Genomic DNA, 14,195 nt, shown 5'->3' with positions numbered 1-14,195 from the left:
TGGGGAAGAAGCGGAAGGAGAACAAAAGGGCAGCAGACACAGCAAAGCCAAACCAGATGAAACAGGCTGTTCTACTTTTAACTTCTCCAAAAGTACAGTCTGGGTTTCTGGGGGTGAACCAGTTAGTAACAGGGCTTTTTCTTCCCTCATACCTTTTTAAGATTCCCAGATCAGTCCTTGGACTCCTGTGAGCCCTACTTCGGTTGGCTTCAGTAAGTGTAGGGTGGGCCGAGGAGGACAAGGCCTCTTGCGCCCTCCTGAAAGACGCAGCTGTCATGTACTATGTTGCTAGCCCTGACAAAGTATGTCCCTGGTCACAGGAATGGCTCAAAGCAAATCTATTTCATTCTTGGAAAAGCAGCTCAAAACCACATGGTTTCTTGGTGCCGCTGTCCTATCTGTGTGGTCAACAAACACCACTTATTGAACACTTACCCTGGATACTATTGGGAATTACAAGATGAATAAACTGCTCAAAGATGTTAAGCTACCTAGCAAGCATTCACAGGACAAAATATCATATCATAAGCTACAAAAAAACTGCACTTGCTACTGTTCCATTTCCCTATGTTTGCCATTCCCACCCCAAGTGCTGGATAGAGGTGGTCAGTAGAGTAGAAGGCTCTGTTTTATGCTTAGGCAGTTTGGCATCTGGATATCAACACCTTTTTAAACAAGAACATCTTGTTTAAAAGGACCTTTTCACTTCCTCCCCTCCCCTCCTCAGCCAGCTTAAACTCAAGACTTAACAGAAAGAAATGGAATGAAGACGGTTCACTGTTACCAGGTCTAAGCCCACTCTCAGAAAACAAACAGTGGAGCATAAGAGAGTTAGAAAGTTGTACATAATGGGTTGTTATGAGGGAAGAAATAATCCAATCTCTCCAGATTACATTTTATCCTATAATAATCATAAACACTATGTTCCAGATACTATACTAATTTACTTGCAAATGCTGTCACAATTAATCCCTACAATATTTTGTAGGCAAGGAAACCGAGGCTTCATGTGGCTAAGTAACTAAGCCAACACAAAGCTGCTAAGAGGTAAAGCCCAGGTTGGTCTGACCTGAAGCCCCAGCTTTCAACAACCACATGATAAGATTCCAACAGGCAGCACTGAAACTTAACATGGAATCCCTTACCCTTGCCAGGCACTTTACTCAGTCCAGAATGTCACCTGTCCGAAACATACCAAAAGCTCTTTTGAGATGAAGGTTGCACCTGTAATTTTAAAGCACTGTAGTGTTAAACAAACTCTTAAAGAGGAGGGATGTTGACCAAGAAGCCACGTTGTGTGTTTGTGGTCACAGGCAACATTTTTTTTCCACATTTGTGGTACAAAAAATAACCAAAAGAGCAAACTTCTTCCCTTCCTCTTCTAAAGGCTCTGAAAACATGCCTTCTTGGTCTTCAAATAAAAATAAGTTTCCAACACTGGGGCTCCTGAAAGATGCAATAAAGGCCAGATACCTTCAGATGGATTTCAGAGAATAAAAATAGAGAATGATTAAGTAATAAAGCTGGTGCATATATATCTGTATATATATATATATATATATATATACACATTTGTGTGTATATATATGTACATACACATACACAATTACTGTGCATCTGTTGACAAGCATCCATTTCGCGATTGTGTTTGTCTATACATTTTCTCAACCATCGCTGCAAGGCTGAGACGGGGAAGGATACTGACTCTGACTCTCTTTCCAGATTTAAAAAAAAGGCGCAATAAATTACCTGAAAAGCAAAACCAGGGAGGATCTGTTTAAGGAATCCTAAATTTTCTAGCTACCCTAGGTCTATTCAAAGACCTCTCTTTCCTTTCAGCCGCTCTTGGGAAGTTTGCACAGAGAATTTCAATCCTGGTGGGCAACTCTGAAGGTCCTCTCTTGAAAACCTTTGCAGACAAGAAAACTTGGGCCCAGAGAGACTGACTTGCTTTCCGTGTAACAGAAGGAGAATCAGACAGGTCCCCAGCTTTGTTTCGCCTGCCCTCAGGTTCCTCTCTATGGATGGTACTATAAACACAGCACGTTGACTATTAACTGTGAGCTCGAAGACATCTGGTCATTCACCCAAACCCACCCAGGCCTACCCCGGGAGGCCCCTCTCTGTGCCGACCTCTCCGCCCGCAGGCCCAGGGCTCTCCGGCCCCTGCGCCCTGCGCCCCTCTTCATATGACACGAGCGCGGAGAACGCGGCTGGGAGGGGGGACAGAGGGTCTCTAACAACAAAAGGCAAATTTATGTTCCGCGGGGTCAGAATTTCATACGGGGTCTGCAGTAGGACCTCCTGAAAGACAGGACTCTTGCAACTTAATCCAACCTGACGGCTGCAGGGACGGAGGCAGCGGACGGCTGGCTGCGCGCTTCCAGAGCCCGGTGGGCGCGGCAGGGACGCCCCGCGGTGGCGGGCGGAAGGCAAGGGCACGCAGGGTCCTTCCCGCAGGAACTCGCCCCTCGTGACGCAGCCCGCCCTGCTTCCCGCCCCACCCCTCCCCTCCTCCCAAGTCCTGGCGCCCCCTCCCCTCTCCCGCGCTCCTCCCCCAGGGCCCTTTCCCTTTCTTTCTTTCCCGGCGCGCTCGCCCCCTCCCCGGCGGCGCCGCCGGTGGCCCAATGGCCGCGGTGCCCGGGCGCGCATCAGCCGGCCCGCCCCGGCTGCCGGCCGCTGGGAGCCAATCAGGGTGCCGGGGACGGCCCGGGCCGCCGATAAAGGGTGCGGGCAGCGCTCGGCCCCGCAGAGCCGAGGATGGGAGAAGAGCCGAGTGTCTGAGCAGCACTCCCAGCTTCCTCTCTTCTCCTCTCTGCACCTCGCTCTCACGGCCTGCCCGCCCTGCCCCCCTGCCGCCTGCTCGCCCCCCAGGTAAGCGGCGCGCGGGGCCCGGGGACTCGGTGGCGCGCGCCGCCCGGCCCCTTCCCGCTTCCCGCTTCCCGGCCTCAGTCTGCCCCGCGGCCGATGGGCCGCCTCGTGGGCTGGCGCCGCTCCGGCTTCGGTGGGCCTGGGTTGGCGACGGTGGGGCGCGCCGGTCGCCGGGCTTGGAGGAGGGCGGGGACTTGTTTTGACCGGCCTCTGGCTGCCGGCGGCCCCGAGCGCCGCCCCTGGAGGTCGCTCGGCGGGCGGTGCTGTGCGCGCGGTGGATGGAGTCGCCGGGTGGCCCCTGCGGGAGCGCGCCCCCCTCCCCCGCGGCGGCGGGCCTCGGCGATCGTCGTGGTCTTGATGCTCTTCTAGCGGCCTCCGTGGAGGCGAGTGGCCGTGTTAGTGCGGTCAGCGCCGGCTGCGGTCCGGTCCCGGGGACCTGCCACTGTGACTGAACAATGGGGACCCCGGGCTGCGGCGCGGCGGCGGGCCTGGCCAGTGGAGAGGCCTGGCCTGGCCGAGGAGAGGCGGCCGCGGCGCGCTGTCCCCCAGCCTTGGGCCTCGTAGGGGTATGGCCCCCACGGCCAGGCCCTGAGATCGGGCCGGGGGCCCGAGGGGCGGCGGGCACCAACTGTCCCGGACATTTCAGTAGGAAAGGGCTGCTCTCAAAGTGGATTATTCCAACTACCCCGGGGGTGGCCCAGGGGTATTCTCCCCGAGCCGCAGATCCTCGGTGAAGACAGCGAAGCAAGATGAAGATGACCAGAAGTCCATTTCCTCAGAGCAGTCCCCCAGCTGCTTCGGCTTTGTCGCCTACTCCATGAACAACCCAGGAGAGAAATCGCGAGTTACGATGAAGACCGCGAGCCACCACCAGCATGCGCATTCCGGCCCATCCTGGTATGATCGCTCTCTGACTCCCTCGTTCTCTCCCGCTGCCTCCCCGGGCTCCATTCCGTCGCCACATTCGACTCCCTCGCCCCGGAGCATGTTCCAGCCAGAGCCGGACAAGGAGGACAGGCGCGAACGCCACTCCAAAAAGAGAAGGTCCAAAGAGTGCAACTTCAACGATCCGCTTGACCTTCTGTGGCTGGGGTGAGTGAGGAGACCGGGAGGAGGCTCTCCAGCCACCGGCAGCTGCAGAAACAGCTCAAAACGGCAGGACCCTGTGTTCCTCCTCACCGGGTCAACTAGGCACGCGGTGGCACCAGGTGATACAGTAAACAACTAGGCTGTTGGCGACCAACTTGTGTCACGGAAAAGAGCAGAAGATCCAAGATCATCCCCTACCCAGGCTGATGGGAGGAAGTGGGCTTGGTGTCTGGGAGGAAAGCCGGAGACTGGGTTGTGTAGCTTTTATTGGGAGCTGTGAAGGGATTGGGGGATTTGTTCCTTCTGGACTTAAGAAGCGGGTGTGGGGGTGAGGGTGGGATTTGATCCACCGAGTCTTCTAAGACGGTAGGCAAAGGGCGACTTGAGGACTTGAGAGGCGAGTTCCTCTTCCCCAGGGGAAGGGCGAAGATTTTGGAAGAAGCTGATGTTTTCAGCTGGGTAAACATGGACAGTTGCCCATAGAAACTTTGTCATTGTACTTCGGAGTTGCCCAAGTCATAGGAGGAGAACAATATGTTCCCTTTTGAACCACCCGTGGCCACCGAGGCGGGTGGGGGGAGGAGGGAGTAGTAGAACCGATTCCTCTTAGGTTTTGTGGCTGCAGAGTGTCTTCTTTTCCGAGGTTTTGTGGTGTTGGCTTGCAGTTTCTAGCAGGCGTCGGCTTTTGAAACTGCACATCTTTTTCATTTATTAGTGGGAATCCCCTCATTCCTTGAAAAGCTCTCTAGTGGGAGTCTCAGCATGTCATTCTCAAACTTACCTTCTTGAAGTGAGAATTTTGGCTTTCACTGATGGAAATGATGGCTGCGTGCATCTTAGGATCCCACTTGGATCAGCTATTTTTTAATCTGGGTGACTGACTATAAGGACGGCAGCTCTTTTAGGAAGCCACCAGCCTTTTAAGCCTGGCTAACCCCCTTGTTTTATCCTACCTACTATCTAAATGTGAGGTTCCCGCCCCGCCCCCCTCCGGGTTTGGAGGAATCTTCAAAACGGGTTTTTTATTGACATGCCCACTAAGGATGCCAGGCAAAGGGAAGACTCACCCGGAGACCATGGCAGACAAGCCTTTCTGTGGCTGGATTTTGTTTGTATTAGAAGACCACGTCTGTTCTGTAAATTTGTGTTTCTGAACGTCTGTGTCTTTTGTTTTGGGTTCCCTCCCCTCCTCCCCAGTGTCTTAGTATAAAAATAAATAAATAAGTAAAACCATTTCCCTGCCATGGACACACTGAGAAAATAAAGCTTAGCCCTCAAGATTCTAGCTTGAGGAAGCTTATAAGGAGGTTTTTGTCTAACATAAATCTTTAATCCCCCCGAAAGCAGAGTAATAAATAGACCCTTGAAGTGTGTAACTTTCGAAGGGAGGGGGTCACCACTCCCTCTGTGACTTCTTGATTTCATTGTCCTTATAGAGGGATTCCTTTTGGAATTGGTGTTCTTCATTTATTTATTTTCTTTTTCTCACCAGAGCAACTTCCACCATGTCCACCTCAGCGAGTTCCCACTTGAACAAAGGCATCAAGCAGATGTACATGTCCCTGCCTCAGGGTGATAAAGTCCAAGCTATGTACATCTGGATTGACGGTACTGGAGAAGGACTGCGATGCAAGACCCGGACCCTGGACAGTGAGCCCAAGAGTATAGAAGGTGAGCAGAGTGGGGAGTCTGTGCTGGGTGGGCAGCCTGAGACCAAGCCACTAGATTGGGCCTCTTTATTCTGTTTGGAAAGCTTTTCTAAGGCAGGGCTTTTCAGACTTCAGTCACTCAACATTAAGCTCTTACACTGCCTCCAAGCATGGCCACAATGGACTCCTTTATTTCAATGAAATCTTGTGTGTAAGTCAGTATATATAAGACAAAAAATAAAGTCTGGTTGGGGGGGTAAAAGAGGGCTGGATTCTTTGCGGACTTGGGTAGCCTTTAGTTGGTTTAAAGCCCCCCCAGGAACCCAGTTTGTTAACCATTGCTCTAATCTGACTGAGACATCTATTTTACAAACTCTTTGAATACTGTTTTGAACTCATATCATTGAGGTTCTAGATGCGAAGTCAACACCCTAAAGTGCTTTCTTAAAAGGACCAGCCATTCATGTGTTTTTAACGGATGACACTTTGGGATTTTTTAAAAAATATATATATATATATAGTTTTATTGATTTCAGAGAGAAAGGGAGAGGGAGAGAGAGAAACATCAACGATGAGAGAGAATCATTGATCGGCTGCCTCCTGCACATCCCACACTGGGGACCAAGCCTGCAACCCAGACATGTGTCCCACCTGGGAATCAAACCATGACCTCCTGGTTCATAGGCCAACACTCAACCACTGAGCCACATCAGCTGAGCCACTTTTGGAAATTTTTAAATAATCTGATTACTTGTTCCACTAACAGTCATTATATTACTTGTAGCCTTTATTTTTTTTGGTCTAGACTAGGGAAGCCATCGCCCTCTTCCTTCTAAAAAAAGGGATCAGAAAACAGCTGTCACCTCTTACCTACTTTTAGGATAGCTGCCTCTTCTGATAACTTGACATTTGAGTGAATAAATGACCATAATATAAAACATACCTTGTGTATCTACTATGCGGCAGGTATTAGAAAGACATTGGGGATACAGATGAGAGTTTGGTTTGTGCCTTTAGAGAACTCAGTCCGCTGGAGAGAGGAAGAAACCGGCCTTTAAGCATAGTGGGAGAAGTGGATAAGTGTTGTGGGAGCATCCTTGAACAAGTCATCCTGCTTGGTCGTCTGTTTCCTCATCTATAAAATAAGGACAGACCATAGACCCAGTCAGGGAGGGGGTGATGAATCAGAGAAAGAAGAAACACAGATGGTCTAGTGGGGGAATTGAGAATCCTTGTTTCTCCTATTTCAATATTTAAAATGATGACTGACTGCTGATGTCAGAATATTTCCATTTGTCTCCTTGGTGTCCAGTGGTCTTATTAAGGGAAGAACCATCATTCTTAGGTTGTCCTTGTGACTGTTATTTCGTTAAGGAAGTGATGTAAGGGTCTCACTAGAACTCAGAATTGTAGGGCTATGTGCACACGTCACAGTGCGTATTAATAGTGGCAGATATGCATCACTCGCTTTCTGGAAATGAGAGTGTAGACGGGTGAGTGAAGGGCTGTGTTGCTGCCTAGAAAGCTGTGCATTTTTAACTTAATTTTCCTCTCTTTTTACCCCAGAGTTGCCCGAGTGGAATTTTGATGGCTCTAGTACTATGCAGTCTGAAGGCTCCAACAGTGACATGTATCTTGTTCCTGCTACCATGTTTCGGGACCCTTTCCGCAAGGACCCCAACAAGCTGGTGTTCTGTGAAGTCTTAAAATACAACCGCAAACCTGCAGGTGCGTATAGGATAGATATGGATACCCCCACCCCAATTCATGAATGGAAGAAAGGGGAGGGAGAGGCTATTGCCAAATTAGTAATGGACTGTCTCAATGTTTCAAGAGTCGAGGGGAGGGGGAGGAGTTGGGGGTTGAATGTGCATCTCTCCACCTTGAACTTCCTCATTCCAAGTGGTAAAGTGGGCCATCCTCCCATGGTCTCCTGTTGGTTGCATAAAATTGAATCCTTCTAAATCTGTTTGCTGGTGGAGTCCCCCGTGACACAGTCCGGCCTGCATGCCTGTAGATTTTAAGAACATGGTTCTGAAGTTAGAGCGTTGGGTTTGAATTTGGGATCTGCCACTTCATAGCTATGAACTTGGGCAAGTTACTTATCCCCTATCCTTCACTCCCCTATCCTGATTTTAAAATGAGTAATAAAATCCATCCCCTAAAGTTGTTTGAAGGATTAAATGAGTTAATATGTGCAAATAATCGAGAGCAGTTTGACATCAACTATCGGTGGCTGCTTCATTCCAGACATCTTGTTTTCCTCCTTGTCTGTCCACTGACTGAAGTATGGGCCTCTTGGTTCATTGATAACATACGTTTACCTCGAGGTTTGCTGTAACTGCACCTTTGGGTTTCGTCAGGCATGCCTATCCTTCCCAGTTCTCGGCCATTCATCTTTTTAAACTCAGCTGAAATCTCACTTCTGTGTAGTCTCTTGCTGCCCTTTGGCATTGAGACTTTTTGGCAAGTCACTTAGTTTTGTAATGCCTTTGTTTTGAGAGCCCGTATCATTGTGGTAAAGGGCATGAGCTCTGATGGCCAAGACAGTCATGGGTTTCCTGGCTCTGCTGCCTGCCTTGTAACCTGGACAGGCCACCGAACATCTCTGAGCCTCATTTTCTCACTTGTAAAGGTGGAGATGTCTAATACCCTTCTCAGGGTGGTTAGGAAGACTCGGTTGTGGATTTTCTTAATGTAGACCTCTTAAAATGGGTCCTGGGGCATAGTTAAGCAGTCAGTACGTCTGTATTTACTTATTTTAAAGTTCCCATCTTGCTTAGAAATTGTTTCCAGTTGAGCTCATCTCATTGTAACGTTTTTCTTTTGCACTATCCAATTCTTTATAACTCAGCACTAAATCTTCTCACCCGAAATGAATTCAAGGCTCCCAATACACAAGTGATTCAATAAAAATTGTAGGTTTGGTTCTAAATGCCCAAGAAACTAGAACTAGGTCTGGCTGTACAAGCGGCTGTCTGGTGAATGGACAGTGTAAGTGCCTGGCGTTGGGTATTTACGAGGCGGCCAGCATGCTGATAAGGTGAACACTTGCACTTTCCTGGAGCCACTGTCATGTGACTTGATTATAACAAATTTGGGGGGAACCTCCCTACAAGTGTTTAATTAGAGCATCTCCCATTTTCCTCTTTTACACCAATGGGACCCAGCAAGGTAAACAGGGCCAGTTTAGCTTTTTCTCAACACTTTGGCTGCGTGGATTCGCAAGAACTTCTTTTTTCCCCACCAGCACCGAGATTCAGTATATTTGCCCAGATGTCTCTAAAGCAGTGGTTCTCAACCTTCTGGCCCTTTAAATACAGTTCCTCATGTTGTAACCCAACCATAAAATTATTTTCGTTGCTACTTCATAACTGTAAGGTTGCTACTGTTATGAATCATAATGTAAATATCTGATATGCAGGATGGTCTTAGGCGACCCCTGTGAAAGGGTCGTTCGACTGCCAAAGGGGTCGCGACCCACAGGTTGAGGACCACTGCTCTAAAGGATTGTTGTCTCTTTTTTTTTTTCTAGAGACCAATTTAAGGTATACCTGCAAACGGATAATGGACATGGTGAGCAATCAGCATCCCTGGTTTGGAATGGAGCAGGAATATACTCTCATGGGCACAGATGGGCACCCTTTTGGCTGGCCTTCCAATGGCTTCCCTGGACCCCAAGGTAAGTCTCCTGGGTGAGAGGTGAACTTGGCTCCTCCCCGGTTGCTTAATTGGTGAGGAAAGTCTCTTTCCCCAGAGATGGCAGTGACTCCTTATGGATCAAAAAGCTATGGGAGCGTCCCTGAGACTGGCTGGAATGATACTGTGCCCTCACGTTACCCAGACTCAAACATAGATGTTTAGCCATTGATACTGGGGGGAAACCTTTGGCTCCACTGAGGAGCCCCCTGCCCCACTGCCCCACTGCCAGGTGAAGGCGGGGACAGTGATTCCGGAGAGCCAGTGTTAGAGCTTTCTGATTGCTGACCTTGGGCTGTGCATCTTAGGTGGAAAGGGGGCGTGTTCTGGATTTCCTCTCTCGACATTTCGTCTTGATGCCTCTACAGGTCCATACTACTGCGGCGTGGGAGCAGACAGAGCCTACGGCAGGGATATTGTGGAGGCTCACTACCGGGCCTGCTTGTACGCTGGCATCAAGATCGCAGGGACAAATGCCGAGGTCATGCCCGCCCAGGTAAATGGCTCTCATCCACCGCTTTCCCCGTCACTAGGCAAGTAGAGGCTTTTTGGTAGCAAGGGCTGCTGATGCTCCCCTCCTTAACCCAAAACCTAAAAGGTTGGATGGACTAGAGGAGGGAGAAGGGAGCGGGTTTCAGAGTGGGGTGAGTGGGGTGAGCAGTTGGCTTTATATTCAAGGCCAACCTTCTTGTTCTCTAGTGGGAATTCCAAATAGGACCCTGTGAAGGCATCGACATGGGAGATCATCTCTGGGTGGCCCGTTTCATCTTGCACCGAGTGTGTGAAGACTTCGGAGTGATCGCAACCTTTGATCCCAAGCCCATTCCCGGCAACTGGAATGGTGCAGGCTGCCACACCAACTTCAGCACCAAGGCCATGCGAGAGGAGAACGGTCTGAAGTGAGTGCCTTCTGCTGGGGCCGTCTTATTTCTGTGCGAGAAGACTTGCCAGGGGCGTGATGTATTGGGGATGAGTAAGCCAGACTTCTTAGTTTGGACCTTAGCTTTTGCCACTTGGCTTCAAAAACTGTCTTCTAATCCTGCGGTCCTGTTCCTATTTGAAAAGTGTCAAAATGACTCCAGGAATAGAACTCAAGGGTGGCAATAGGGAAAGTTGACAGAGCTTCATGGCATATGAAAATCTTTAATAAGAACTAAATTAGTAACAGTACAGGCATGTGAATGAACTTCATGCTTATGGGTGAGAGAAAGTCTGGGATCTTTTCATTCAACAAATGTCATGTACTGGGTGTCCGGCACTATTTCTGAGCACTGGGACAGGCCAGGAACAAGGGGAACATTTGCTCTGCTGGAGCGATGCGGAGGTGAATTGGAAACTGGGAAAAGTCTTTGATAGATAAGTCACTCCATTCTTGAATCCGTACCTGCTCCTGCCCCTGAAGGACAGGTTTCCTGGGGACAGGTGGACGGACCCTCATCTTCTCTGTTTCCTCTAGGTACATTGAGGAGTCCATCGAGAGGCTGAGCAAGCGGCACCAGTACCACATCCGAGCCTACGACCCCAAGGGGGGCCGGGACAATGCCCGGCGCCTCACCGGATTCAACGAAACCTCCAACATCAACGACTTCTCCGCCGGCGTGGCCAACCGTAGCGCCAGCATCCGCATTCCCCGGTCTGTGGGCCAGGAGAAGAAGGGGTACTTTGAAGACCGGCGCCCCTCTGCCAACTGCGACCCCTTTGCAGTGACAGAAGCCCTCATCCGCACGTGTCTTCTCAACGAAACTGGCGATGAGCCCTTCCAGTACAAAAACTAAGTGGACTAGACTTGCAGCCACCCAGCTCCTTCTAATTACTTCTTCATCCCGCTCCCACTCTCGCCCCTCGATTGTCATAACAAATGTAACTCAAAAGGGCAGAATATCAAGGTCTTTTTTTATTCCTCCTGCCCAGTTAATATCTCTTGCTTTCTTTGGCCAGGTTAGAGGGGTCAAGTTCTTAGTCTCTTCACACACACACACACACACACCCTTTTTTTCCCCTATCACTGAAGCTTTCTAGTGTGTTAGTGGGGAGGGGGGCGGGGAAACATAACCACTGCTTCACTTAATCAGGTGTTTGTCCAACAGGCGTAGCTATCTGGACAGTGAGCATAGTATTTGTGAAGGGAGGGGAAGGGCCTTTTTTTCTTGGGGTAGGAGTGCTGGGCTTGCTCTGTGACTAGGTTAGAAACTCCCTTTGGTTGGGAAGTTCCATAAAAGGTTATAAGCAGCTTTCTAATGAAAGTGAGAATTAGGAAGGGGGGCAGGGGCAGCAGGCAGGAAGCCCTCTTACCTGCCAACTGTGACCCCTTCACAGTGACCTGCTTCCCTGGCCTGGGGCTGAGTGCCCTCACTGGAAGGCAAGCTCAGCATAAAGGGATGGGTGGGTAGCCCTACCTTCGAAGAAAAAGTTCTCGTTGCTTGGTCCTCCGTTTATAACACAAATCAGAGTAGTATTTTTATATTTAAATGCAAAAACAAAAAAATTATATATATAGGTGTGCAGATCTGTGTGCTTTTTCTCAAGGACAAAAACCGTTCTGGTCGCTGGGAGCCAAAGTTGAGGCGAGAAGTCTGATTAGAAATAAGGCTCACCTTTTGAGGGGAGGGGGTGAGGGTGGCAGTGCTCGAGAAGTTGGCTCTTAGGGTTTGTTAAACCCTCACTACCATTTAAGGGTTTCTCTGTGCCCTGCCTGCCCTTCTGGACACGGGTCGGCTAACAGGAGCAAATAGCAGTCACCCGAGCCCCTTGGCTTTGGATTATAAAGACACATGTATGCACAGGGGTTTAGAATTATGAGTTGGCTGGTCAACTTGAGCATGTATGTTACTGACAAGGGGGGTATTGGGTTATTTTCTGGGGGACTAGCATGTCACTAAAGCAGGCCTTTTGATATATTAAAAAAAATTTTTTTTAAAGCAAAACCAGTTTAGATTTTAATCATATTTGTAGGGATTTGAAGTCTCTTACAGAATTGCTTGTTTGCTTCCACTGTCTCCTTCCTGTCTGCTCCTAGAGGGGAGGGGGACAAGACTGGGGTTAAACACTTGTAATTTTGTATCCTGGTGTCTGTTCTGAGTGTGAAATATTCTTTTTCGTTCGTTAAGATACTGAGGAGTTATTTTTTTCTTTTATAATAAAAAGCAAACAAACCCCACTTTCATCCCTACTGTTCCTGGCTGTTTTTGTGTTGGCTGGAGCAGCAAGCTGGCTGTGGTTTTTTTTTTTTGCCATGACGACTTCTCATTACCATGTACAGTATGTTCAGGGTTAGATAACTCCTCGTTGTAAACAAACTGTTAACTGCCCAGAGCAGCTCTAAATCAAGCTAACATTTATATCTTCTGACTTGCTTCTTTTAAATCCCTGTGTGCCATTTTATTCCCTCTCCTACCAAAAAGGGGGAGGGAGGGGCATGAGTATTTAAGAGGCCAAATAAGTTCAAGTTTACCTGTTCTTGGAATTAAAAATCGAGTCATATTGCTGAACAACTCTTCCTTGTACTTTGGGTATTTGGCATCTCTGGATGAAGGCATATCTCAGCCCTAGAGACATAATAGGGTACAACCCTCCACTCCAACCCCTTGGCCTCAGAGCTGGGCTCTGACCTACCACACTGAAACATTGTTTTGAACCACTCCTCTGCCATAATTTTATAGCAGCCTGAAGTATTTGTGTTGTTAACTGGTCTCGATTTCATCCTCTGCCCAGCTGCCAGTGATTCATCTAAATGGCAAATATTGACCGCGTTGCTATCCTGGTTAAAGCCTTCCGAGGCTGGGTGTGCTCAGGGTCAGCCAGCCCACATATGCCCTGGATGGGCCTTCCCTTGCACTAGACCAGTGGTCGGCAAACTGCAGCTCGCAAACCACATGCGGCTCTTCGGTCCCTTGAGTGTGGCCACGAAGTTTCAATCGCACTGTATGTGCGCACCTGTACGTGGTATTTTGTGGAAGAGCCACACTCAAGGGGCCGCAGTTTGCCGCCCACTGCTCTAGACCAGCGAGCTGCCTATGATTCCCCAAAAGCTCATGTTACACCTCCGTGCCCTTGCTCTTGGTCCCTTTACCTGGAAGTTCTTCCTCCTTATCCTGGCTCATTCCTGCCTTCGTTCATGTATACATCAGGCTGGGTAGGAGCTCCCTCCTGCTCCATAGTGTTGTACACATTTCTAGCAAAACCACCTATTCATCCAACACTTGAACCTAAGGTGTCAGGTATTGTGGCCAGTAGTAATCACCACACTTTGTTCATATTACTGTTTTTAAAGGTGATGTCCTCAGTCAGTTCGGAGTTAACTGGGGCCTGTTACAGCGAACAAATGAGTTTTCTTTGGGCAGGTGACTAGTTTGCTCCAGTCTTCGGTATTTTTTTTAGATTTTTCTAGGATGGTTAGCTCCAGGCACAATTTGATTTTCAAAGTAGGATGGATGATCTTACCTATGAGTTTGCTGGGTCTAGTCCCAGTTTGCACCTACTGTTTCAGCATGATTATTAAGAGTGCCCCCCTATCAGTGTCTTCCTGGTTTCACTGATAAATTACGTGGTGGTTCTTATTTCAACTGAAGCTCTTGGTCTTCTCGGCTTCTCTTCGCTGGGTCAGCCTTGCAGTGCTTGGGGTAGAGTCTGCTCAGCGCAAGGCCTAGATTGAGTCAGTGACTTGAGCACTTTGATTTTTTGCTCATTGAAACCAATTCCCTGACGAAGATTACGTGACAAAGAATTCTAGAGTAATTTGATCAGAATTTAGGTGGAAGCAACGAGGGTATTTCCTTCTCTACCCTCCTGCCTAGAATTCGATGTGACCTGCAGGTCACAATGCACTTCTCTTGTATTTCAAAGGTGTTTTTTATAGCTCATTTAACAGACACTGGGTTACATGATAAC

General features: G+C 48.9%; 1 protein-coding gene across 2 annotated transcripts; it reads left to right on the top strand.

Annotated features, from left to right (window-relative positions):
* The first annotated feature begins 2,743 nt into the window (after window positions 1-2,743).
* On the top strand, window positions 2,744-12,471 carry GLUL (glutamate-ammonia ligase). 2 transcript variants are annotated; one of them, XM_070396895.1, is made up of 7 exons: window positions 2,744-2,874; window positions 5,453-5,631; window positions 7,176-7,337; window positions 9,145-9,291; window positions 9,677-9,804; window positions 10,008-10,207; window positions 10,765-12,471. In XM_070396895.1, exons 2-7 carry the CDS (start codon window positions 5,466-5,468, stop codon window positions 11,081-11,083), a joined length of 1,122 nt encoding a protein of 373 aa, XP_070252996.1. In that variant the 5' UTR covers window positions 2,744-2,874; window positions 5,453-5,465; the 3' UTR covers window positions 11,084-12,471. The 2 variants fall into 2 exon arrangements, with proteins under 2 accessions (XP_070252996.1, XP_070252997.1); XM_070396896.1 differs by lacking the exon at window positions 2,744-2,874 and adding an exon at window positions 3,581-3,963.
* Window positions 12,472-14,195: the final 1,724 nt, after the last annotated feature.

Source organism: Myotis yumanensis, unplaced genomic scaffold, assembly GCF_028538775.1.
Source record: "Myotis yumanensis isolate MYYU_CA2020_CCGP unplaced genomic scaffold, mMyoYum1.0.hap1 SCAF_17, whole genome shotgun sequence".
Taxonomy (NCBI): Eukaryota; Metazoa; Chordata; class Mammalia; order Chiroptera; family Vespertilionidae; genus Myotis; species Myotis yumanensis.
This window is presented reverse-complemented; position numbering and strand designations above follow the sequence as displayed.

Excerpts from the sequence above, each read along its gene's own strand:
- GLUL (XM_070396896.1), top strand. The coding sequence starts at position 3,689 with ATGAACAACCCAGGAGAGAAATCGCGAGTTACGATGAAGACCGCGAGC. Across the intron at positions 9,805-10,007 it reads CCGAGGTCATGCCCGCCCAG|TGGGAATTCCAAATAGGACC; the intron begins GTAAATGGCTCT and ends CTTGTTCTCTAG. Across the intron at positions 10,208-10,764 it reads CGAGAGGAGAACGGTCTGAA|GTACATTGAGGAGTCCATCG; the intron begins GTGAGTGCCTTC and ends TGTTTCCTCTAG.